The 24,870-nt window shown below is 40.1% G+C and overlaps 2 protein-coding genes across 2 annotated transcripts in view; one reads left to right on the plus strand and one right to left on the minus strand.

Annotated features, from left to right (window-relative positions):
* Positions 1 to 24,870, plus strand: part of LOC120961730 (uncharacterized) — a 159,653-nt gene that overhangs the window by 30,200 nt on the left and 104,583 nt on the right. The gene's annotated exons all lie outside the window — the stretch shown is intronic.
* Positions 4,886 to 7,569, minus strand: LOC120961731 (uncharacterized). Its single transcript, XM_040385732.2, has 6 exons — positions 7,305 to 7,569; positions 6,954 to 7,151; positions 6,665 to 6,883; positions 5,434 to 5,625; positions 5,073 to 5,303; positions 4,886 to 5,007 (listed from the first exon to the last, which is right to left on the minus strand). Exons 1-6 carry the CDS (start codon positions 7,404 to 7,406, stop codon positions 4,942 to 4,944), a joined length of 1,008 nt encoding a protein of 335 aa, XP_040241666.2. The 5' UTR covers positions 7,407 to 7,569; the 3' UTR covers positions 4,886 to 4,941.

Genomic DNA, 24,870 nt, shown 5'->3' on the forward strand with positions numbered 1-24,870 from the left:
CGAATGACATTCGATTCCGTCGGAAGCACTCGAGTCGAGCGGGAGAAAAATTGGTATCGTTTTCGCCATTCGAATCGATGAAGGTTTCGTCGACATTTTTGTTCTAACACCCAGATAGCAAGGCCGAAGGCCTTTGTATGGGAGCCATCGCGCTCATCAAGGCTCACTTAGTCGCGCGCATAAAGCAAAATGTGCACGATGGCAAAAAAAAACCCGAAAACGCTTCGTGTGGCCCTCTCTCGTGTTTCTAGTTTTATTCTCTCTCGCATGTCATCACTCTCTCCCAGTTTTTCGGATTGAAATGAGAATTCACTCTCTTGATTTGGTTGCGGCGGCCTAGCTGCTTCACACTCTTTATTTCTTTTCTTTTTGCAGTTCGCACAAGAGGATTCACACATGTGTTCTCACATACTTACATACACACACACGGTGGTTGGTAGACTGGCGCGGCTGTTTCCAATTCTGTCTTCTCTTCTTCCTCTCTCTTCACACCGCGCTGCAGCCCGTTTGGTGGTGCGCGTGTTCAGTCTGCTTGGTTCCGGGAAGATATCATCAAATTTGGCGCGCCTCAACCGCGGTGTTGTATGAAGGCTGTTGATGAAAATACACAATTAATACACACACTTTGTTGAAAAGATTACAGTTTATTTGAAGATGTGAAAAACTTACCTTTGTGCTTGAGGATCAATTGAACATTAACGCCTGCACACACAGGCACACAGTGTCGCAATTTGAAGAGGTTTTGGGAACAGCTAGCGGTAGCAGCACACATCTGAAACTTGTAAAGTGCAATGTTTTAATTATAATAAATGTCACATAACACTAGACACTTAGAAAAGGCCACTTACCGAAACAATTAGATGATAACAATTCGTCCTCCGATAAAGCAAAAAGAACACCGCGGATGGTCCAGTACGGAAAAGTGTTTTACGCAGGAAAAATAGTTCACGCAGCACACAAACACACACTCTCACGTCCACAGTTCAGAGCACACTGAAGTCGCTCTTTGGCTTGGATGGAAAAGAGCAAACACCCAGATGAGTGCGATGGAAGAAAATGACTTGTGTTCAACAGGGATGGGTAGAATCCAACACACGAAGTGTACAGGAATATTCTCTTCGTGTGGTAAGAGAGAATTGACTAACACCCTGATGAGCGAGAACGCAACAAACGTTGTAGAATGTAGAAATGGGATAGGAATAGTGAGCGAAGGCAGTTTGTGGACATGAGGGAGATGAAACTGGGAGAAACAGGCTTCGGTTGCTACTTGGGCATCTGTGTGTTTGACAGTTGGTCGAAGCAACCGGCGGTCGGAGTGAGTGTAAACAAATAGATTCAGTACTTCTTTAAAATCAATTTTTCCATAATTTTGTTGGAAATGGGGTAAATATGAGCCATGAGAGTGTTGATAAACTTATGTTAAACTTAACTACACACATAGACAGTGGCTTAAATTCATTGTGAGATTAAATTTGCGCGTTTCCGACAGCTTGATCTGTCGGCAGAAAATCTCTCGAATGCACCTTTCTGTTCGAGCAGTACGGTACCGATTTTTACTTCGTCGACTCGAATCTGCCGATGAGTTACTCGAAGCGGAAAGTCGCTAGCAAAACGATACGAAAATGAACATAATGAACGTGCGAGTGAATCTTCTCGAATGCCGAACGCAATATAATAGGCCTGTAAGTCTCTTTACAATGTATAATCAACATTAGTTACCAACAGAGGCCATTTTATAAAGTTTTTGCATTTGTCGCAGATGAGCATTTTACAAAATTATTATGACAGGTGTGATGTAACGGGTTTTATTCAAATCAAAACTCCTTTATATTTTTTATGGCTCATAGACAAATTCTAAAAAATGTATAAAAGACGTGCGACATACAGTTCTCGAAACTACTAGAATCATTTTGCTGTGAAAATTTTTTTAAGTACTGTAAAAGTATTTTTTTTTATTCAAATCTTGTCCACTTCGAAAAGCGATAACTAAAAAACAGTAGCGAGTGGAACCAATATATGCACAGTCATAGAAATTGCATTAGTTTGTTCAATTTTCATCAGAATATTGCATCGATATTGGATTGCGCATTCAAAAGATATTAGCTTCAAAAGTCGCTGGCTACCCGTGTTGCCCGGTGGCCTAGAAAACGATGATTTTTTGGTTTCCAGTGACAGGGTTAAACCCTTTTCCACTGTTATTCTGACATCAATCCATACTTCAATGTCTTCTTCATGAAAAAAAATCTTAAGATGACACATTAATAACAAATATATACGTTTAAAATGGATTTAAAAATCTACGTAAAAAGTCAAGCAAATGTATTAAAGTCTTTCCCCGAGTTTCACGACACTCGAGTTTCGCGAATTTGAGATACGGGAATTTTAATTTCAGTTCATATGTCAAGTAAGTAAAATTTTCTACAACAACTGTCAGATGCAAAGAATTGAAAATTTTCCAAACGTTTTAAATCAATAAAAAAGAAAGAATAACCGAGATTTCTACATGAACTGCATTTATAAGTAATTTAGTGCATAAAAGAACTATATTCAATCAATGATTACAATTTATCAATCATATGTGGGTTGTAAAACGTGAAATTCGACTTACGCGAAAATACGAGTTACGCGAATGTCTCGCATTATTCGCGTAACTCGGGGAAAGACTGTATGTGGGGTAAAATGGTTTTGTTATGAGACTAAATGGTCTTACACAAAATGTCAAAACACTTCAAAACAAAAGGGCAAAATGGACCGCAACATTGAACTTTAGTCTTTGGTTTAAGCTCTTGCATCGCGGTAGAATTGTGAGAATAGAAATTTAAGTTTAGTATTTAAGTGTTTTGTTGAGTAATTTAGTCAAATGCTGGAATATTTCAATAATTCACGTGTTGTCAGTAAATTTTCTTGGTGTACACATACAGTACAGTTTTATTTATGTAAAGTTAGTGTATTGTAGCGACCTTAGCTTATACCACAGCTTCATCATGTTGCTCCAGTGAAGGCATAAAGACCATTTTGTCCTAAGCTGGAACAACTATTTTTCCCCAAGTGAAACATTTTGTAAACAATAACATTAAAAACTTTAAATTAGATTAAAATTATTACTTTTCCCACGTAAATCATAGACAAATATCATGCACCTGGATACACATTCTTTTCTTGCTCTAATTAAACGTTAAATTATTACGAAAGCTTATTTTCAAGACGTTGGAATTTACATCGCTTAGAGCAAACATTTTATTTGCTAAAATATTCATTTATTTTGAAATCTATTTTTATTAAACATTCTTGGTGGGCTTTAAACATTGTATTTGATGTTTTTCAATCATTAGAAATCATCATAACCATGTAAATTTGCCAATAATGACCATTTCGCCCCACCTAACCATTTTGCCCTAGATTACACTACATGAATATTCGTTATACGTTATTACTCCGCATTTATAGCAAATATCATCCCTTTAATTTGAAATATAGAGGACATGTTTTCTGAAATCTTAAAAATGTTTGATTTCCCGTATTTTTAATAAGTGTCCTGAGCAGTGGCGGATCTAACGGTAGGCGGACTAGGCGGTCGCCTGGGGCCCCACCGATTAAGGGGCCCCGTAGATCGCCATTCTATAGTATGCCGTATGAGCAGAGTACTAGCGACAAGGGCCCCCGGAAGGATGGACGTTGGGGCCCCGAGGCTGGCGAATCAATTTTAGAGCCTGGGACTGATGATCGTAGGGCCCCCTTACGGCCCCCTACGGCGTTCAAACTCCCAAAAACCAGTTTAGTGCCCCCCTCCCCCTCCTACCCTACATCCGCAACTGGTCCTGAGCAGTGCTGCAAATGTCATGAGTATCACGAGATTATCACCAACGAAAACAATGAACATATCCGTGGTTGCTTGATGCTCATTGCTGATAGTCAATAAAAGTGCGCCATGACATGCTGAACACGACATGTGAATTCTTGAGTCCAACGTGATACTCTGACTGACAAACTTAGCTTAATACCGGCGCTAGCATAATCATGATTTTTTTCTGGCTGCCAAATGCAACACTCATGACTGAAACGAAGCTCAAATCAGATCACGTACACAACTGAGATGATCAGTGACTATTCTCAAACAGTTGGAGAATCAATCACATGCTTGGTGACATTTAGTTTAGCACCCAACTTTTGGTAACTCACTTGGTCACGACATTGTTGTCGGCGATAATCGCGACATTTTTGGAATAACCTTGGCGCGTGGGCTCTAGCAACAAAATGAGCATGCTTTCTCCCTCTATCTGTTTTGATTATCTGTCGGGTCAAACAGAGCGAGAAAACATGCTCATTTTGTTTCTTGGAACCACTTGAACGCACCGCATATCTCCCGTGACCATCGCGATGATCACCAACTGAAAATGTCGCGATCAAGATCAAGACTTGGTTGGATTCAATGTCACCAAGCATGTGGTAGTCGCACCAACTGTTTGAGGCTTGCCTCTGATCTTCGCAGTAGAGCTGGTGACGCTGAGATGATTTTGTTTCAGCCAGAATTTGTCATGACTATGTCAGTCACATTTTGCAAAATTGATCACAGCAGAAAAAAGTCGTGATATAGTGAATGACCAAGCGATGGCCGCAAACATTTCATGAGCATGTATTAGTCACACCAATCGTTCTGAGTATCACCACTGATTATCACAATTGAGTACGTGACGCTGATATGAATTTTGTTTCAGTCAGATTTTTTTATGACATTGATAGTGATATTTTGCAGCACTGGTCCTGAGTTTTCAACAACTTCTGTTTAGGTACTTTAAACTACCTGTATGCTAAATTTGGATCAAATCGTCGTTACAGTTACTGCGTGTAGTAGAACTGTTAATATAGACTAAGAACAATTCATACGTTTATTTTTATTTATTAGTAAATTTTTATTTTTTCGAAATTGTTATGAAGTTTAATTTAGGTAACACACTTTCCCCTGTATGAATGACAGTTTGAAGAACAGCAATTTTCATGCCGGGTACACTGCGAAATTAAAACAAAGAAAATAATAAGTCTTACTTATTATAGCTAAAGGCTTAACTACTTACGCTATCACCAATAGCTTTACACCGCCCTTCTATATGAGTAACGCTTTGCTCTGTCGTTGAAATTTGTCCACTGTAACGGGTAATGAGGTCATCTAAATTTTGTACTTGAATATATGGTTCATTTATAACCGACGGACGAGTTAACTCTGATTCCAGCACACCAACACGGATCTCTGTTGAACATACAGATTTATAACATGCTCCGGAACAGCAATCTTTGTTGTGGACACACTATGTATATAGTATATAGTATATATGTTGTTATGTATGTATATATAAACACATACAAAACATAACAAAATAGAAAAAAATATTTTAATAACATATTAGTTAATTAATTAATTGCTTTTCAATGACTTACATATAATCCGTTCGATGTGCACTTGGGTGTTCCTGTGCTTGTTTCGTCTACTGTACCCCCAAAACGATTGGAAGTATAAGTTGATGTTACAGGTAGATTTGGATCTGCCACTACTGAAAGGTCATATCTGTTGACGCATTTATACGCAAAGCTTAAACAACTTTTGGAGCAGCATTCCGAAGATGTTAAACACTGGTTTAAAAATTATAAATAATCAGGTTTGAGTTTAAATGAAAATATAATACACTGATGCGTAAATGCATGTTAATTGTTTTATAACATTTAAACATTAAATGTGTCTTCTAAATCATCTAAATCATCTCTCCAACCTTTAAAGAATCGTGTACTGCTCTTGTTTGAAAAAACCGCACATATATATATATATATATATATATATATATATATATATATATATATATATATATATATATATATATATATATATATATATATATATATATATATATATATATATATATATATTTATATTTATATATATTTTATATTATTATATAGCTTATATTTATATATATATCTATATACATAAGCACATGCTCATATATATATATGAGTATATAGTATATAGTATATAGTATAAGTATATGCATATAGATATATATATAAATATATAAAAGTCCGCGGACTACAAGTCAGAGACCCCTGTTCTTAATAAAAAATAATAATTTAGTAATTACTTCCCCACATATTGGTATTGTAGTACGGTTGTGAGTTCGTACGACCTAACAATATTGCTATCATGGGTTCTAGCTCAGTTAGGACCGTGTCCTCTATGCGCACAAGAACATTTGTTAAGCAAAACATAAAAATAATTTTTTTCCACATTTTTGAAAGTACAGTCACTTATCTTTTATTTGAGAGCCAATGAGATTGTCAAATAGGAGAGCTTATCCAGTTATAAAGATTGAAAGTTAAAGAAAGTTTCATGGAAAGCTATAGAAAAGTTCAAAACATTATTTTGCCAGTTGAACTAGCAAACATGGCAACAGCATACACAAATAAGAGGAATGCAGATTTAAGTGGTTTTCTAAATTATATGGGCAATAATGTATATTCTGAAAATGAAAAGACTGTTAGAACATTTCTAGGAGGAAGAGGTTTTCAAACTTAAGAGTTCTTATATTAAATAGAGTGCACTGTGTATGTCATTTTACTCCTAGTTTAAAAATCTTAATTTATTAGTGTTGGCTATTTTTGATTTTCGTATACTCACATATTCACCAATTTTAGCACACATTTTTGGAACTGAAGTATGTGTTGTTGTTAAAATAGATGAAGTTTCATCGCCTATTCGATTCGTAAAGTTTACCATTGAGATCTGGGGTGTTGAATAGAGTGGCCCAGTCATGGCAGAATCAGATGGACTGAGAGGCACACATTTATAAGAGAAAGTTAAACAATTGCCTGAACAACATTCCATATGCGTCAAACACTGTTGTTTCAATTAAAAAAAATGCAATTAAGTAATATGTTGTTTGAAATGTGGTTTGTTTTAAACTTACATATTCTCCGTTCAGAGCGCATGTCTTTTGGGTTAAACTTGCACCACCATCATCTGCTCCGAAACGATTTGCTGTATCAATTGGAACTGGCTTCACTGGAACGCTTATAAATCCTTCAGAAGCACTTGCTGGCACAGGTACGCATTTATATGAGAAGCTTAAGCAACTTCCTGAACAACAATCTCTATGAGTAAGACACTTCATAATAAAAAGGGTGTATGGTAAAAGAATCCATAAGACTTAATCTCATATTCATTAAATTTAACATTAAATCACAACACAGCTAATGAAAATTATTATTGCTGGTATAAAAGTTGTAAAACCAGTTTTAAGATGACAATTCTGACTTACATATTCATTATTTTTTGCACATTGTTTTTTATCTGTTTGCGCTTCACAGAAATATAAACAACTCAGTGTCACTATAACAAACAACAATATCTGCTGATGCATATTTTATCTTCAATTAACTTGCTACAACTTCGCTTTCGTGAAATGTGTGTTAGTAACAATGTCCAAAACAGCTATCTACCTAGTATAATTTAAGTGATCTTGCTATTTCAACGAACGAATCAGCACTGACTGTAAACTCTGATTGTAGACAAAGGTAAGCCAAAACAAGCGCTTCAAAGAAAATCGAATGGAATGACCATGCAACGATCGCATTTGCAGAGAGGGTATGCGAATGTATTAGTATTTGTTGAATTGTTTATAACGCAACATGCTATGGAACAAACTTACATTATCAAAATGGTTAAAGACAAACGAGAAATGTAAACTCCTGCATCACATGCTAAAAGTTGATAATGAACAACCGAACTGACACTTAAATATGATTATCAAGTATAAAGATGGACAGTGTATAGATGTTTTTTTTTGTTCACGAAGACTCATTTTTTATTTGTGAAGAACAAGCGTTGAATGACAACGGTTGTTGAGCCAAAGAAGAAAAATAAGAAGAAGAAGAAAAACAAGCATTATTGAATTTATTCACATTTCAATCATTATGTGAATTTTCAATGAAATTAGTATTATAATTCCATACTTATGATGATGTATGTGTTTTTTTGTTCTACAAATGTCATGCTGATTTCATTCTCCTTTTTGTTTTTGGTATTTTCCCCGTTATATCTGGAATTTCTTGTTAGTCACTGAACCGGATTTTACGCACACATTAGCACCCATACAACATTATTGTATGGTATATGGTGTATTGTGTACAAGCTCGGGCACCTTGACCGCTATCAAGGTGAACATTTTAGAAATGCTCTGACGATTCAGTAATATAAAAGCTCTTGCGTTAGGAATTTCATAGTCAGCTAGTTAATTGTTATGTTAACTAGTCAACCCTATAGCAAACATAATGCGATGAAGAGAATGTAACATAGATTTAATTATTTTTCTAGAGCCCGACAACTTAATACATTGTATACAGTTACGAATTGCCTGTTTTTTTATCTATACATTCCCATCTGAAATATATATATATATTTTTATAAGCATGCTTAATGTTGACATGCACATGCCGAAAACGATTTATACATTGCAGTACACAGTGCGTTAATCAGAAAGCCGGACAAAATTTCATTAAACTTAAGCAAGATTTGTTCGGTCTTGCGATTGATGCATTGTACATGCCTGGATTTAAATTCTTTTGATAAGTTTATTTATGGTTTATTGTTTTGAAATATTTAATTTCTTGTAAACATTATCAGCATAAACGCACGTCATGAGCACTGTAAAGAATGAAATGTGAGCAACGAGAAATCGGTTTTTAACGTTTTTATCCCTTTGGCAACTGAAGGTTTTACATCACCTATGTGTGACCGATAGCGGAAATTTAAGGAACACAATTACCGCTTGAACTCTGACTTTAGTAATATGATTTAACAAGAAAAATCCATTTGCTCTTCGAGGAACTTGAAGATTTTCACATCAGAATGCTAAGAAACGGATTAAATACAGTTTATTTTATATATTTGCCTATTCAGCTTCAGCATTAGCCTATGTCAGCTAATGTAACGTTTTCAAATTGTATGATATTTAATTATTATAAGAAAGAATTTTATGTTAATGATAATGTTCATAGATTATGTTTTTTTAAATATAATATAATATCTGAGACAATATGGTTGCTAGAATATTTGAACAACTTCGTAAATTATAAACAAATAACAATGAACGCATGATAACATAGTTATTTTATATAGATTTTAAAATTTAAGATTTAAAGTATTTTAGACGAACCTAAAAACTGATGATTGTCTTCTTATATTACAATTACAACATAAAATGTTTCAGTTTTTACTGGAATTTTTAGCCCATTTATATAAACAATTCTCAAATGTGTAATTAAAACTCGTTTTTTTAATTTAATTTAAATTTATCTTGGCATGAATCTGTATTTTTTTCTTATAGACAAAAATGATTCCAGAACGTGTTAAAGTTATGATACATTTCTCTTAACTTTACAACCAACAGATTTATTTGGTGTTATAATTGTTAACATTTTTATAAATTAAAATGCAATAAAATAAACTGTTATAAATAAAAACTATAATTATAAAATACATAAATATAAATAAAAAATAGTTTAAAATATACTATTATAAAATACTAAAAATATATAATACTGTTCTATACATTTGTAACGTGGAAAATTTTCCTATGTTGTGTATTTATATGTCCATCAAGAAAAGATTAAAATAAAACAAACTTTTTCAAACATTCGATACTATGTTGATTACATTTTTTTAATCCCAATAAATCAAGTTTCTGATACGTTGTTGGAACAACATAAACTATTAAAGGATAAGTAAGTTTAAGGCTAGACTATTTTTGAACAGGGTTAACGTTCTGCTGCACTCATTTCGCGGGCATGAAAAAAGGTTTTGTGTGCAATTTTGAGTTATAGGTGATTTTGCTACGTGATATAATGAAGTACACATAAAAAATGAAAGAAATTCAATGAATATTATAGCAGATGCTTCTATTGTATAGTCAGTTTGAAGATTACTTTTATCTACGTTCGGTAGATAAAGAAACAAAATGTTTCTTATGTAACTCGTACTTGTGTATTGTGATACATGTGCTATCAAGATGGAACTATAACAAATAAAACATGTAGTGGGACCCCTCATAACGAGAGCCCTTTATTATGAGTTTTGTTGATAACAAGTAAATTTAAATGCTCAACAAACCTCTCGATATAAATAAATATAATAAGATATTATATATATGGCCCGTGAACTATGGCCCGTGGGCCACATGTGACTCTTAGTAACATTTAATAAGTTTATTATTTTGACTATTATAATCATTGCATGTACAGAATAACGTCGATTATCCGGGCAGCTCGAAACCGGGCAAAAGCCGGTTAATCGATTTCCCCGGATAATGGTCCAACAAATGTCAAATTCATATAAAAATTATAAAATTCACTGGTTTTAGTAAGAATCAACCTAAAACCTATCAATTAATCACTAGTAATATATTTTTTGAATCAATAACATAGATTTAAAAATTATCTTTTATCAAAAATGAAGTTTAAAAATACAACTAGACACTAGATAGCTGCACAACAAATATTTTTGCTAACCGATCATCGCAGAAAATATTCGCCACGATAAAAAAACTGTCAAATACATACGCACGGTTAAGCTGCCCGCCGGTTAATCCGTCCCAGGATAATCGTCGTTCTACTGTAATATTCTAGAAGGGCATGAGTGCAAAATGCTGAACAAAACTCTCATTCACTCCATAGCAACGTCCATCGCAAAACATAAACAATGTTCAATTTAACTGTCAAAATCGTCCCATGGCTTTCTGTCAATTTACTTCAAACGCATTGCACTAGTGATGGGCAAAACGGCTCCGAAGCCGGAGCCGGCTCCGACCGGCTCCAGGCAATTTCGGAGCCGGCTCCGCACCAACGGCTCCGCAGCTGGCTCCGCTCCGACGGCTCCGGAACCGGCTCCGCTCCGACGGCTCCGGAGCCGGCTCCGCTCCGACGGCTCCGGAGCCGGCTCCACTCCGACGGCTCCGGAGCCGGCTCCACTCCGACGGCTCCGGAGCGGGCTCCGCACCAACGGCTCCGGAGCCGGCTCCGCGCCAACGGCTCCGCTCCAACGGCTCCGGAGCCGGTTTTAACACAAAGGACCAAAATAACTTTTTCAATGAAGTTTCAATCGAGGTAATCCGTAAATTGCGGAGTAGGTCATGTTTAAAAGAATTTGTCAAAAAAAAACATCGATTAGTTTTGAATATTGTTAAGAAAGACGAGACTAACGAATGCTACACAACGTCATGCATGCCAATACTGCAATCATATCGTGTGTTAGCTTCCACACGTGCGAGAATATATATTCATTTATGGAACGGAGGCGTGAGTGTAGAGCCGTTAGTCCGGAGCCGGCTACGGAGCCGTTGGTGCGGAGCCGTTGGTGCGGAGCCGGCTCCGGAGCCGTCGGAGCGGAGCCGGTTCCGGAGCCGTTGGTGCGGAGCCGGCTCCGGAGCCGTCGGACCGGAGCCGGCTCCGGAGTAGGCTTGGGCAATTCGGTTCATTTCCATGAACGTGAACGTACTAGTTCTTTCATTCAGATGAACTGAACGTGAATCGCGATTCATTCGTTCATTTCAGTTGAATAAAATGTGGTAAATTGTTTTATTGTATTGCAACTTGTAAATTGTTTTGCATCTTGAAAATTATTAGGCAGACCAGGAAGATCCTTATTACGATTGGTAGGACGTTCTTTTCATGAACGTACTGGTATTACGGTTCACATTCATATTTGTATGGCGGGAATGAACGACCTAGTGTACTAGGACGTTCTTTATTTCGACGGATAGGTCGTTCTTTTCGTGAATGTCCTGGTCATACGGTTCACGTTCATATTTTTATGGGGAAAATGAACGACCTGGTGTACTAGGACGTTCTTCATTTCGACGTGTAGGACGTTCATTACATGGTCCTGGTATTACGGTTCACGTTCATATTTGTATGACGGGAATGAACGACCTAGCGTACTAGGACGTTCTTTATTTCGACGGATAGGTCGTTCTTTTCGTGAACGTCCTGGTCATACGGTTCACGTTCATATTTGTATGGGGAAAATGAACGACCTGGCGTACTATAACGTCCGTTATTTTGGCGGCGTTATTTAGGACGTTATTTTGGTGACCAACTCAGTGCATTATGATTTTTAAAGAATCGATGAACGTTGATTAGATGAACGTAGATCGTTCGTTCTTTAGGATGAATTGAATGAATCGTACAGTTCTGGTACTTGAGACACAACTCTACTCCGGAGCCGTCGTAGCGGAGCCGGCTCCGGAGCCGTTGGTGCGGAGCCTGCTTCGGAGCCGTCGGTGCGGAGCCGGCTCCGGAGCCGTCGGAGCGGAGCCGGCTCCGGGAAAAAGTCGGAGCCGGCTCCGGAGCCGTTAGTCCGGAGCCGGCTCCGGAGCCGTTGGTGCGCTCCGAAACGCCCATCACTACATTGCACACATATATATATATATATATATATATATATATCGGAGCCGGCTCCGGAGCCGTTAGTCCGGAGCCGGCTCCGGAGCCGTTGGTGCGCTCCGAAACGCCCATCACTACATTGCACACATATATATATATATATATATATATATATATATATATATATGTATATATATATATATATATATATATATATATATATATATATATATATATATATATATATATATATATATACATATATATATATATATATATACATATATATATATATATATATATATATATATATATATATATATATATATATATATATATATATATATATATATATATATATATATATTAGATTACACTTGTTGAATAAAGTGTTGAAAAAACAACATATACACCAACAAATGTATTATAAATGCTTAAAATCCAAATTTAGCGGATGTCAACAAAACGCACACTGCTGCTGTGTCATTTATATACATATACATATATATATATATATATATATATATACATATATATATATATATATATATATATATATATATATATATATATATATATATATATATATATATATATATATATATATATATATACATACATTTTAATCCCAATAAATCATGTTTCTGATATGTTATTGAAACAACATAAACTATTAAAGGATAAGTAAGTTTAAGGCTAGACTATTTTTGAACAGGGTTTACGTTCTGCTGCACTCATTTCGCGGGCATGAAAAAAGGTTTTGTGTGCAATTTTGAGTTATAGGTGATTTTGCTACGTGATATAATGAAGTACACATAAAAAATGAAAGAAATTCAATGAATATTATAGCAGATGCTTCTATTGTATAGTCAGTTTGAAGATTACTTACTTTAGATTACACTTGTTGAATAAAGTGTTGAAAAAACAACTTATACACCAACAAATGTATTATAAATGCTTAAAATCCAAATTTAGCGGATGTCAACAAAATGCACACTGCTGCTGTGTCATTTCATACACCCGATTATCATGACCAAGGTAAATAGAAAATGTTGCCAGACAAAAATCAAATTGGATAGAATTTGGCATGCAACAAAGTTGCACTAGCTGTCAAAATCCATACATTTTGCCAGCAAAAATGTTGCGCGCAACAAGATTAGACCAGTGCCTTTCGCGCATTTTCATGCCTTCTTTTTCCCTCCTACGGCAAATTTGTCAAGCAGCTTGTCGAGCTATCCCCATTTACCCTTGTAAATGGTAACTGATGAATGGGAGGAGAGGATACTGGATACTGTTGGGAGATTGTACAGTATACTTATGAAAGCTTGTTTGAAATAGGCTTCTTCAACCTCGATTGGCAGGGGCATCGAATGGTCTCATCAGCAGGGGCACGAACTAAAATAAACCATCAATACACCGATAACACTTTGAATCCCTATCCAGCTTCTCCCGTATCGTCTCAAGGTCACACACAAATTAATAAATCCTAACACCCATCAATAACAATACACAACCGCATAGCACATATATGAATCAACGCATACTGAAGGGCTGAAGCGCAAGTAAGGCAGGGCAGGGTGAAGGAGGGAGAACAAGCGGACGAAAAAATGGGCGCCAATAATTTTAAATTTTTTTACACGTTTTTTTGCTCCGCCGTTAAAAATAATTACTCCATTTCGCCCACTGAGGGCGCTAAACCTGCGCAGGCCTGCACAGGAATCACTGAAGTCCCGCGCTGGGATCGGGCCAAAATCTGCGCTTTCGCGTGTCGTTTTGTGTGGAGTGTTTACATGATTTCTGTTGTGTCTTTGGCTTGCTTTCAGGTACTTTATTACATACACAAATATAACAGTACACATCATAAATAATAACAAGCACAACACACTAAAATACTCGGCCGCGCGCCAGCCGTACCGTGCCCTGCCGGGAGCCCTGCTCGACCGGCTGCTCGCAACACTTGCTTGTCCGAGCGCACAACACACACTAAGCGGCCCGCGCTTAGTGTGCGTACGACAGTGTGCGTGACACACTGTCGTCCCCTGGACATTGACCAGTGGTAGCACAACTACCACGGCAAGTCCAGGGGTCGGCACGGCTGCCCACAACATCTCCCCCTTTTACTTATCCGGAGGGGGTCGAACCGACACGCGCATATTCCATTGAGGGAATATCGGTGTGGTGACACCCTCCGGCCATAGACCCTTGTCCTGGGGCATTTTTGCGCAAATGCTGCTCCTAAGCTGCGACACCGCTACCCGGCTACCGCAACGCTGCTACGACGTTGCAGGAAATCTCCCCGGCGGCGACCGTAATGTCCCACTAGCCTCATCCGGCAGGAGAGCATTACCCAGCAACTCGTTCCGCACGCTGCTACGCTGCTGCTGGCGATCTCTAAGGCGGCGACCGGTTTGTCCCGCAAGCCTCATCCGGCTGAAGAGCATATCCCAGCAGCCCGTTATGGCATCCTGTAGCGGTGGTACAATTGCTGCAGCAAGGACGGCACACATTTCGCCCTTCACCTCCCCCTATGCGACCTCCCCCTCTCTCCGACGAATAAAAACGGCAGCAGCGGGGCGGCATGGGACCTCGCCCCCTCTCCGTTGACACTATTGCTGCATCGGGGCGGCATTGGACCTCGCCCTCCTCTCCGTCAAACACGACGGCTGCAGCGGGGCGGCATGGAACCTCGCCCTCCTCTCTGTCAAACATAACGGCAGCAGCGGGGCGGCATGGGACCTCGCCCCCTCTCCGTTGACACTATTGCTGCATCGAGGCGGCATTGGACCTCGCCCTCCTCTCCGTCAAACACTACTGCTGCAGCGGGGCGGCATGAAACCTCGCCCCCTCTCACTGGTCTACGACGGCTGCAGCGGGGCGGCATGGAACCTCGCCCTCCTCTCCGTCCAACACGACGGCTGCGCCGGGGCATGGCATCTCGCCCCCTCTCCGTCGAACACAGCGGCAGCAACTCAGTGACCTCTCGCGTCACCAATGATGGCCCGGCAGCTAGGCAGAAAGACAATTCGCCTCTTACACTGCCGGCGCTCCTTGGGCTGCAGCCCGACGACACCTAGCGTCGCCGCAGATGGCCCGGCAATCAGGCTTCGACCTTTCCATTGCCGGCGCTCACTGGGCCTGCAGCCCGGCGAATCAAACATCGCCGAGTGTGTGTGTGCGGCTGTCCCTTCTGTCCCCATCGCGGGACGACAGCCGGGGCCACGATCTTAACGGCGGCGGCGGCAGCGGTCCTTGTCGAACGGCGTCCCACTGTCGCGGGGACCCGTGCCATCGCGATGGCGCCGGCTCCAACCGACGCGCTCGATCGCGATGGTGACCGCGGGTTCTTCTAGGGATCCTCCTTACGCAAGAGGATCCCATCCTCGTCGCCACTGTTGTGTCTTTGGCTTGCTTTCAGGTACTTTATTACATACACAAATATAACAGTACACATCATAAATAATAACAAGCACAACACACTAAAATACTCGGCCGCGCGCCAGCCGTACCGTGCCCTGCCGGGAGCCCTGCTCGACCGGCTGCTCGCAACACTTGCTTGTCCGAGCGCACAACACACACTAAGCGGCCCGCGCTTAGTGTGCGTACGACAGTGTGCGTGACACACTGTCGTCCCCTGGACATTGACCAGTGGTAGCACAACTACCACGGCAAGTCCAGGGGTCGGCACGGCTGCCCACAACATCTCCCCCTTTTACTTATCCGGAGGGGGTCGAACCGACACGCGCATATTCCATTGAGAGAATATCGGTGTGGTGACACCCTCCGGCCATAGACCCTTGTCCTGGGGCATTTTTGCGCAAATGCTGCTCCTAAGCTGCGACACCGCTACCCGGCTACCGCAACGCTGCTACGACGTTGCAGGAAATCTCCCCGGCGGCGAACGTAATGTCCCACTAGCCTCATCCGGCAGGAGAGCATTACCCAGCAACTCGTTCCGCACGCTGCTACGCTGCTGCTGGCGATCTCTAAGGCGGCGACCGGTTTGTCCCGCAAGCCTCATCCGGCTGAAGAGCATATCCCAGCAGCCCGTTATGGCATCCTGTAGCGGTGGTACAATTGCTGCAGCAAGGACGGCACACATTTCGCCCTTCACCTCCCCCTATGCGACCTCCCCCTCTCTCCGACTAATAAAAACGGCAGCAGCGGGGCGGCATGGGACCTCGCCCCCTCTCCGTTGACACTATTGCTGCATCGGGGCGGCATTGGACCTCGCCCTCCTCTCCGTCAAACACGACGGCTGCAGCGGGGCGGCATGGAACCTCGCCCTCCTCTCTGTCAAACATAACGGCAGCAGCGGGGCGGCATGGGACCTCGCCCCCTCTCCGTTGACACTATTGCTGCATCGAGGCGGCATTGGACCTCGCCCTCCTCTCCGTCAAACACTACTGCTGCAGCGGGGCGGCATGAAACCTCGCCCCCTCTCACTGGTCTACGACGGCTGCAGCGGGGCGGCATGGAACCTCGCCCTCCTCTCCGTCCAACACGACGGCTGCGCCGGGGCATGGCATCTCGCCCCCTCTCCGTCGAACACAGCGGCAGCAACTCAGTGACCTCTCGCGTCACCAATGATGGCCCGGCAGCTAGGCAGAAAGACAATTCGCCTCTTACACTGCCGGCGCTCCTTGGGCTGCAGCCCGACGACACCTAGCGTCGCCGCAGATGGCCCGGCAATCAGGCTTCGACCTTTCCATTGCCGGCGCTCCCTGGGCCTGCAGCCCGGCGAATCAAACATCGCCGAGTGTGTGTGTGCGGCTGTCCCTTCTGTCCCCATCGCGGGACGACAGCCGGGGCCACGATCTTAACGGCGGCGGCGGCAGCGGTCCTTGTCGAACGGCGTCCCACTGTCGCGGGGACCCGTGCCATCGCGATGGCGCCGGCTCCAACCGACGCGCTCGATCGCGATGGTGACCGCGGGTTCTTCTAGGGATCCTCCTTACGCAAGAGGATCCCATCCTCGTCGCCACTGTTGTGTCTTTGGCTTGCTTTCAGGTACTTTATTACATACACAAATATAACAGTACACATCATAAATAATAACAAGCACAACACACTAAAATACTCGGCCGCGCGCCAGCCGTACCGTGCCCTGCCGGGAGCCCTGCTCGACCGGCTGCTCGCAACACTTGCTTGTCCGAGCGCACAACACACATTAAGCGGCCCGCGCTTAGTGTGCGTACGACAGTGTGCGTGACACACTGTCGTCCCCTGGACATTGACCAGTGGTAGCACAACTACCACGGCAAGTCCAGGGGTCGGCACGGCTGCCCACAACAATTTCAGCCCGTCAAACTCCATACAAATAACTGATTAGAATCGTGAAGGCCCCCATGGTTATCTTTTCCTTCCTTAGTGATACCGTAAAAAACAGAGAGGAAAGATTGTACAAACCTGACATCGATATATCTTTGGATTGACAAAAGATCGAAATTGCCAACGATTTCAAATACCTAGGTATTTGGTTCAATTCCAGACTAAACTGAAGTAAACACATAGCATATCTAGTACAAAAATGTACCAGAAGAATCAACTTTCTTACAACTATAACTGGATTCTGGTGGGGAGTACATCCAACGGATTTGCCTAGACTATATATAACCACAATACGATCTGTTTTGGAATATGGAAGTATATGTTTCCATTGGGCACCCAAAACGCTTCTAATAAAATTAGAAAGATTCCAGTATAGATGCTGGACAATAGCTATGGGCAGTAAGAAATCAACACATACTGTGTCCCTCGAAATGATGTCCGGAGTGATGCTCTTCAAAACCCGTTTGAATACCTTTCACTCCATTTCTTACCCGTTGCACAGTATCAAACCCGGTAGTAATCGAAAATTTTGAAGCCTTGCAAGAGTTGGAATCCAAAATCAAAATCTTGACTTTTTATGATGATTTTGTTTCACTACAGACGCACCCTAGCACCATGAATTTAACAGACCGTATCGAGCTCCCAGATTCCTACAGTTCCCTTTTTAGTATAGATACTTATACGACAGACGAAACTAAGATTACTCCGAACAGTCTCCGCTGGATGACCATTTGCAACACTTGTATGGATAAGTTTGGCCATATAGACAACCTTAAACAATTCTTCACTGGCGGCTCAGCATCATTAGAATTGGCGCAGTCCAAGCTCTCAAACACATAAAAGCTGTGCAGAGCAAAGAATACTTCATTCGCAAAATATTGGAACTGCTGGGATCCTTATTCAACAAGGCGTTCAGGATCTCATTAGTATGGATTCCTGCTCATACCGGTATCATCGGAAATGAGCGGGATGTTATACTAGCTAAAAGAGGTGCAGCAGAAGGTGAACTTTATGAGAGACCTATTTTCGCGCATGAATACTCTAGCACGGTCAAGGATTTCTGCATGGCACGCTGGCAAAGAGCATGGGACACCAATGATCTAGGAAGACATCTATATGCGATATCTTCGAAGGTAACCCTGCATCTATGATTTGGAGGACTTGCTGTGGGGAGAGCATTCATTTGCATGATGTCACGACTGATGTCAAACCATTTTGTGCTAGATGCGCATCTACAGCGCATAAACCTAGCACCAACAAAGGCCTGTAGGTGTGGAGCAGGTTTTCATGACTTGGACCACATCCTCTGGTGTTGTGAGGAGTATAATGATGTAAGGTCTACCCTTTAAGTGGCAGTGGAGGCAGCCGAAAAACAAAAAAAAAAAAACATTCCTATAAGGGATATATTAGCTAGCAGAGACCTCGAATACATGAGGATTTTATACATTTGGCCAGATAACCGCGTAAAATTAGACCCTTTTTCCATTCTTTGCCACATCCCTTCCATCGTGACATTCCAGGGTGTCAGCTGTGGGCACGGCTGGTGTTGGAACGACGAGTGTTTTTACTCTTACGTCGCGATACCAAGAATGGATACGGTTGATTGTCTGGAATGTCATGATACTAGGTGTTTTTCTCATGTACGTAAATGTTTGTATGACACTTAACATCAAACCGGAGGCAGAAGACCTTCCCTCGAACAACGTTCTTGGGAAGGAGGATCCAGACAGTCGGACGAACGTTATCTGCCAAAAGAAGTAGCACATGGAAACAGCAATAGCTGAACAACAATGAACAACGAAGACGACCATTCTCTACGACCGTAGAAGGCTTTGACAACTCATAACATTGGGATCATCAAGGACAGCTAATAACCGAGTAAGTCCCCGATAAGGCTGTACCACAGGAGGATACTCCTTTGGAAATACACTTCGACATAAGTCGACAATACGGCCGGGCCGTAATAATTAAGCAAATAAATAAATAAATGTATGAAAAGTTTCAGCAAGTTTATATCCAACTGTTTGCAATTGGCTCCGGAATCAACTCTGGAAGCAAAATCGTCTTCGGAAGCGGAATCGGCTGCGGAATCGGAATCGGCTCCGGAATCTCCATGAGAATGGATCGTTTTAAAGTATATTTGGATCTTTTGTGGTTTATTAAAAAGAGGACGAATAATCAATCAATTCGGGCAAAAACCGTGGGATCATTCTGACAGTTAGATGAAAAAGCAGTCATCGTTTAATTGCAGCATGCTTTGTTTAGTTGATGTGCAATATTCTAGATGCATTTTCGTTCTTTTTTACAACATTGGTAAAATTAAATTGATCTCCATAGCAATCGGAGCCCAAATAACCCAAATAAATCTAGAGCTCCAAGGAATTAGAGTACAGGTGCGTTATGCTACAATCTCCCATATGTCGATTTTTGATGTATTGATGTAAATTTGATAATGAAATTCGTAATGTAAATTCATTTCTTTATTAAATAAATTTTATCCCAATAAATCTACTTTTTCTGTTTTTTAATTACTATCTTCTTAATCTAACGTATTAAAACTATACAAACAGTTTGGGTTTGTTTTGTTATGTGTTACATTTATAGTCGTTTCGACATTCTTTCTTCAACTAAACCTTATCGATTCGAAATACCTCATTCTGGTCTGTAATTATGTTGAATAAACATCATTTCTTTTAATTTTTGTGATGTTATGCGGCTGCGCTTTTCCGTTAAAATTTGGCCCGCTTTTGAAAAAATACGTTCACATGGAACTGAAGAGGCTGGAATTGATAAATATTGTTTCACAAACTTATGCAAGGTAGGATATACTTCACCACGAGTGTGCCACCAATGTAGAGGATCGTCTTTGATTTTAATTTTTTTATCCGATATATATCTATCAAGTTCAGAAACGGCAGATATTCTTGGATTAAAATTGTTAACGGGTGTTTGCTCTTGGAATTTGAACACTTCCCAAACATCATCATTTTCAAATGTTTCTTGTAGTGAACCTTCATCTGAGTCATTTGCTTCCGATTGCAAAGGAATTAATTTGCTAACTAAATTATCGTAGCAAAATTCATATCGAGCAACGTCTCCTAAAAACCTACTTTTTTGAATCGTTGATCTAGGATTATAGCGCTATTGATAATTTCTGAATCAAACATACATTCAAACTTTTCCTTAATACCTCGTACCATTTCTTTGCATAGTTTAGAAACTTCCTTACACATGCTTTCATTTTCCATTTTTTCTGAAATTTTTTTTAACAACGATCTTATAAGAGCACCCATTGTTGAAAGTGTGACTATTTTTTCACCTATAATTTCAATAGTGACTGCATTAACAAGTTCGAGAACACTTGTCGCTTGTTCGATTACGGTCCAATCACGTTCTTCTAATTTTGATTTAATGTTAATTGACGCCACACAGGAAACTAACGGAATTCTGTTATTTTTTTATCTTTTCAACATTTCGTAAGTTGAATTCCAGCGAATTGGACAATCTTGTTTTAATTTCTGTTGGACATAGTTTAATTTGGTTTGCATTTCAAACAATTTATAAGTTGCTTTAGCACTCCTTTTAAAAAACATCACAACACGCTTCGCTTCTTCAACTGTGTTTGTAATAGACGCTTTTATTGCGTTTTTTTACCACCAAATTCAATGTATGAGCACTGCATGGCAAATGTGGTAAGTTCAAACTATCGGCAGTAGCTACCATGTTGGCCGCGTTGTCAGTCACCAAAATGAATATTTTTTTTCTATATCAAATCTTTGGATAATCGATCGGATCCAACTGGCTAAATTTGGTGATGTGTGACTTTCCGATACCTCTCCGCATTCTAATAAATATGAACAAGACAAGCTATCTTTAGTATTATAGTGTGCTGTCAATGCACAATAACTTGTGTTGATTATGCTTGTCCAGGCATCAGCCGTTAACGCAATTGTTTCGGCATCTATTAGATTTTTTTTAACATTGTTAACTGCCTCAGCATAAAGTCTAGGTAAAGCAGCGTTCGAAATAGTCTTTCTACACGGCATCTGATAATTAGGGTTCAGAGCTTCAACAAATTGTTTGAAATGATAATCTTCAACTATCGAAAACGGATAGTATTCTGTAAAAATCATTAGGAGTAAAAGAGAATCTAGCTTTTCTTTGCTTTTGGAGCACAGAGGCTTAATTGACCGAAAGTAGTTGCTTACAGTATTAGAAGTGCTAATCGGTTGTGGTGTTTCTTCTGTGATCGGTTCTTCTGCAGATGATGTGCACGGTTGTTGTGTTCTAGGTTGTGGAACAGTTGGGTGTTTGCGATCTATGTGTCTTTTAACCGTCCAAATAGACATACAGCGAAAACGTCGCGCGCGACGACGTCGCGCTCGAAAAAAAGTAGCTCAATTTTGCAAACAGAGCTACTCATCGCGCGCGACAATTTTGGTTCGTCCTAAATAATCGAATTATCTAGTTTTTTTGCCAGATTAAGCCAGATTAATGCCAAACGCAACGTTGGTTGACTGAGTCAAATGAGCTACTTTGATCTACACCGAGTGAAATTTTGAGCTATTTTTCGTCGAGCGCGACGTTGTCGCTCTATGTCTATTTGGACGGTAACCGTGCAGTTAGACATACAGCGACAACGTCGCGCGCGACGAAAAATAGCTCTAAATTTCACTTTGTGTAGATCAAAGTAGCTCATTTGACTCAGTCAACCAACTTGTTTTATATTTGAAAACACACAAAAATAGGTTGAAATGTGTTCAAATCTAATTTTTTGTGTTTGGCATTAATCTGGCTTGTAAAAAAACTAGATAATTCGATTATTTCGGATGAAGCAAAATTGTCACGCGCGACGAGTAGCTCTGTTTGCAAAATTTAGCTACTTTTTTTCGCGCGCGACGTTTTCGCTGTATGTCTATTTGGACGGTAAGATTTGAAGTTGATCCATTGTTCCAGCTTATGACGCATTGACAATAGCGGCACTTTGCTCCTCCGTCGCATTTTGAGAAGTGTTGCCATATATCACTAAGCGAAAGGCCACGGGAGTGACAAAATGCTGACAAATTTTTCAAAATGTGAGCTTTTGTCACTTTTTTTAGCTTTTGTCAAAATTTTGTGACCTGGAGCAGCCAGGAAAAAAAGTTGACAAAATTTGACGTTCGTGTAAAAGCGTAAACAAACAGCTATTTGGCGCAGTTGTGAACCATTGTTATGATAATAATGCTAAAATGCATGATTCTAATTGATTTATGTACCTAGTTAGTGCTTCTTAAACAAAATATCGATGATATTCAGATGTTGGAGCTTTTTGTCGCTCTTGTGTATGTTTTTGGTGCGGCCACGAGAAAAGCTCTTTTTTGCAGTTGACAAGCAATTTTGACAAAGTTGAAAAATTTTTCAACATTTTTTCAGCTCCGTTGCCACGCGCTAACTCGTTGGTGCCATTATATGAGGTAACGATGAATTCCTGGAATTAGGATGTATTGTTCAACACTCTTTAATATTGGTAACCTTTCCTAAACACGAACAAACATGCAAACACGAGGCAATGAAAACTTACCTAACAATCGATGAGGAAATAAAATGCTTTTCTTTGTAGCTTTGCTTGACCACGGATCACTTTATTGGTTTTATATGGTTAAAATAATTAAATGTTAAAATTTTCTCAGCTTTGCGACAAACTGGCAGCACTGCCAGCCTGGTAGCCTGGCAGTTGCAATCTGGTACGTAAAAGGCCATAGTGAAATTTGCTATGTCATCTGTGGTCAAATTTGGCGAGGAACACATTTCATTCCCAGATTTGACATCAATACAGTTTTAATTTTAAAACCTAAAATGTTTGCTCAGGACATTTAGTAAAAGAATCAGTTTATCAAGATTTCTCTAAAGAAAACACAACCAATTTATAACCCTCAACCGATGGTGCATTTCATTAACCAGTTTTTGACCACACACAAGTATGTAGAAAATTCACTGTAAATTTTCATCTTGACAGAACCTGTGTCGTCTCACTGGCGCATTCCCAAGCGAGTGAAAAAGTCACTTTTCGGCTGTGTTTTCGATTGATATTTCGTGCACGATTTGACAAACGAAATAGTGTACGAGATTCAGACTTTTTTCGGCACATACCCAAACGAGTGAAAATGTCACTTTTCGGCTGTTTTTTCGATTGATATTTCGTGCACGATTTGACAAACGAAACAGTGTACGAGATTCAGACTTTTTTCGGCACATAACCACAACAGCGTGCAATGGCATATTTGCTATCTTCATTGCACGTCTAGCGTTACACATTTTGAGGTTAAATAGTTTTTAAATTGTTGGTATTTATATGAATGATACGATACGAAAGAACACAACTGATGCAAACTAAACGTAATACACAAAAAAAAAATACACATAACCTGCTTCAACGCTTGGCTTGGAGAGCGAAATGTTACGAATGGAAGAACCACACATACAATAATATATTGCTTGTCAAATTATGAGAGTGTATGAGTTATCGTCCGAAAATTTCCGCTTGGGTTGTTTCGTATTACCAGAATTGGCAAGACATCGTGGTGTGAATAGCAGCTAGCAGTTTGTGAAAAGAAAGTACTACATTTTAACCATATAAAACCAATAAAGTGATCCGTGGTCAAACAAAGCTAGAAAGTAAAGCATTTTATTTCCTCATCGATTGTTAGGTAAGTTTTCATTGCCTCGTGTTTGCATGTTTGTTCGTGTTTAGGAAAGGTTACCAATATTAAAGAGTGTTGAACAATACATCCTAATTCCAGGAATTCATCGTTACCTCATATAATGGCACCAACGAGTGATATATGGCAACACTTCTCAAAATGCGACGGAGGAGCCGTTATTGTCAATGCGTCATAAGCTGGAACAATGGATCAACTTCAAATCTTAAACGACACATAGATCGCAAACACCCAACTGTTCCACAACCTAGAACACAACAACCGTGCACATCATCTGCAGAAGAACCGATCACAGAAGAAACACCACAACCGATTAGCACTTCTAATACTGTAAGCAACTACTTTCGGTCAATTAAGCCTCTATGCTCCAAAAGCAAAGAAAAGCTAGATTCTCTTTTACTCCTAATGATTTTTACAGAAT

This window comes from Anopheles coluzzii, chromosome 2, assembly GCF_943734685.1.
Source record: "Anopheles coluzzii chromosome 2, AcolN3, whole genome shotgun sequence".
In the NCBI taxonomy this organism is placed as follows: Eukaryota; Metazoa; Arthropoda; class Insecta; order Diptera; family Culicidae; genus Anopheles; species Anopheles coluzzii.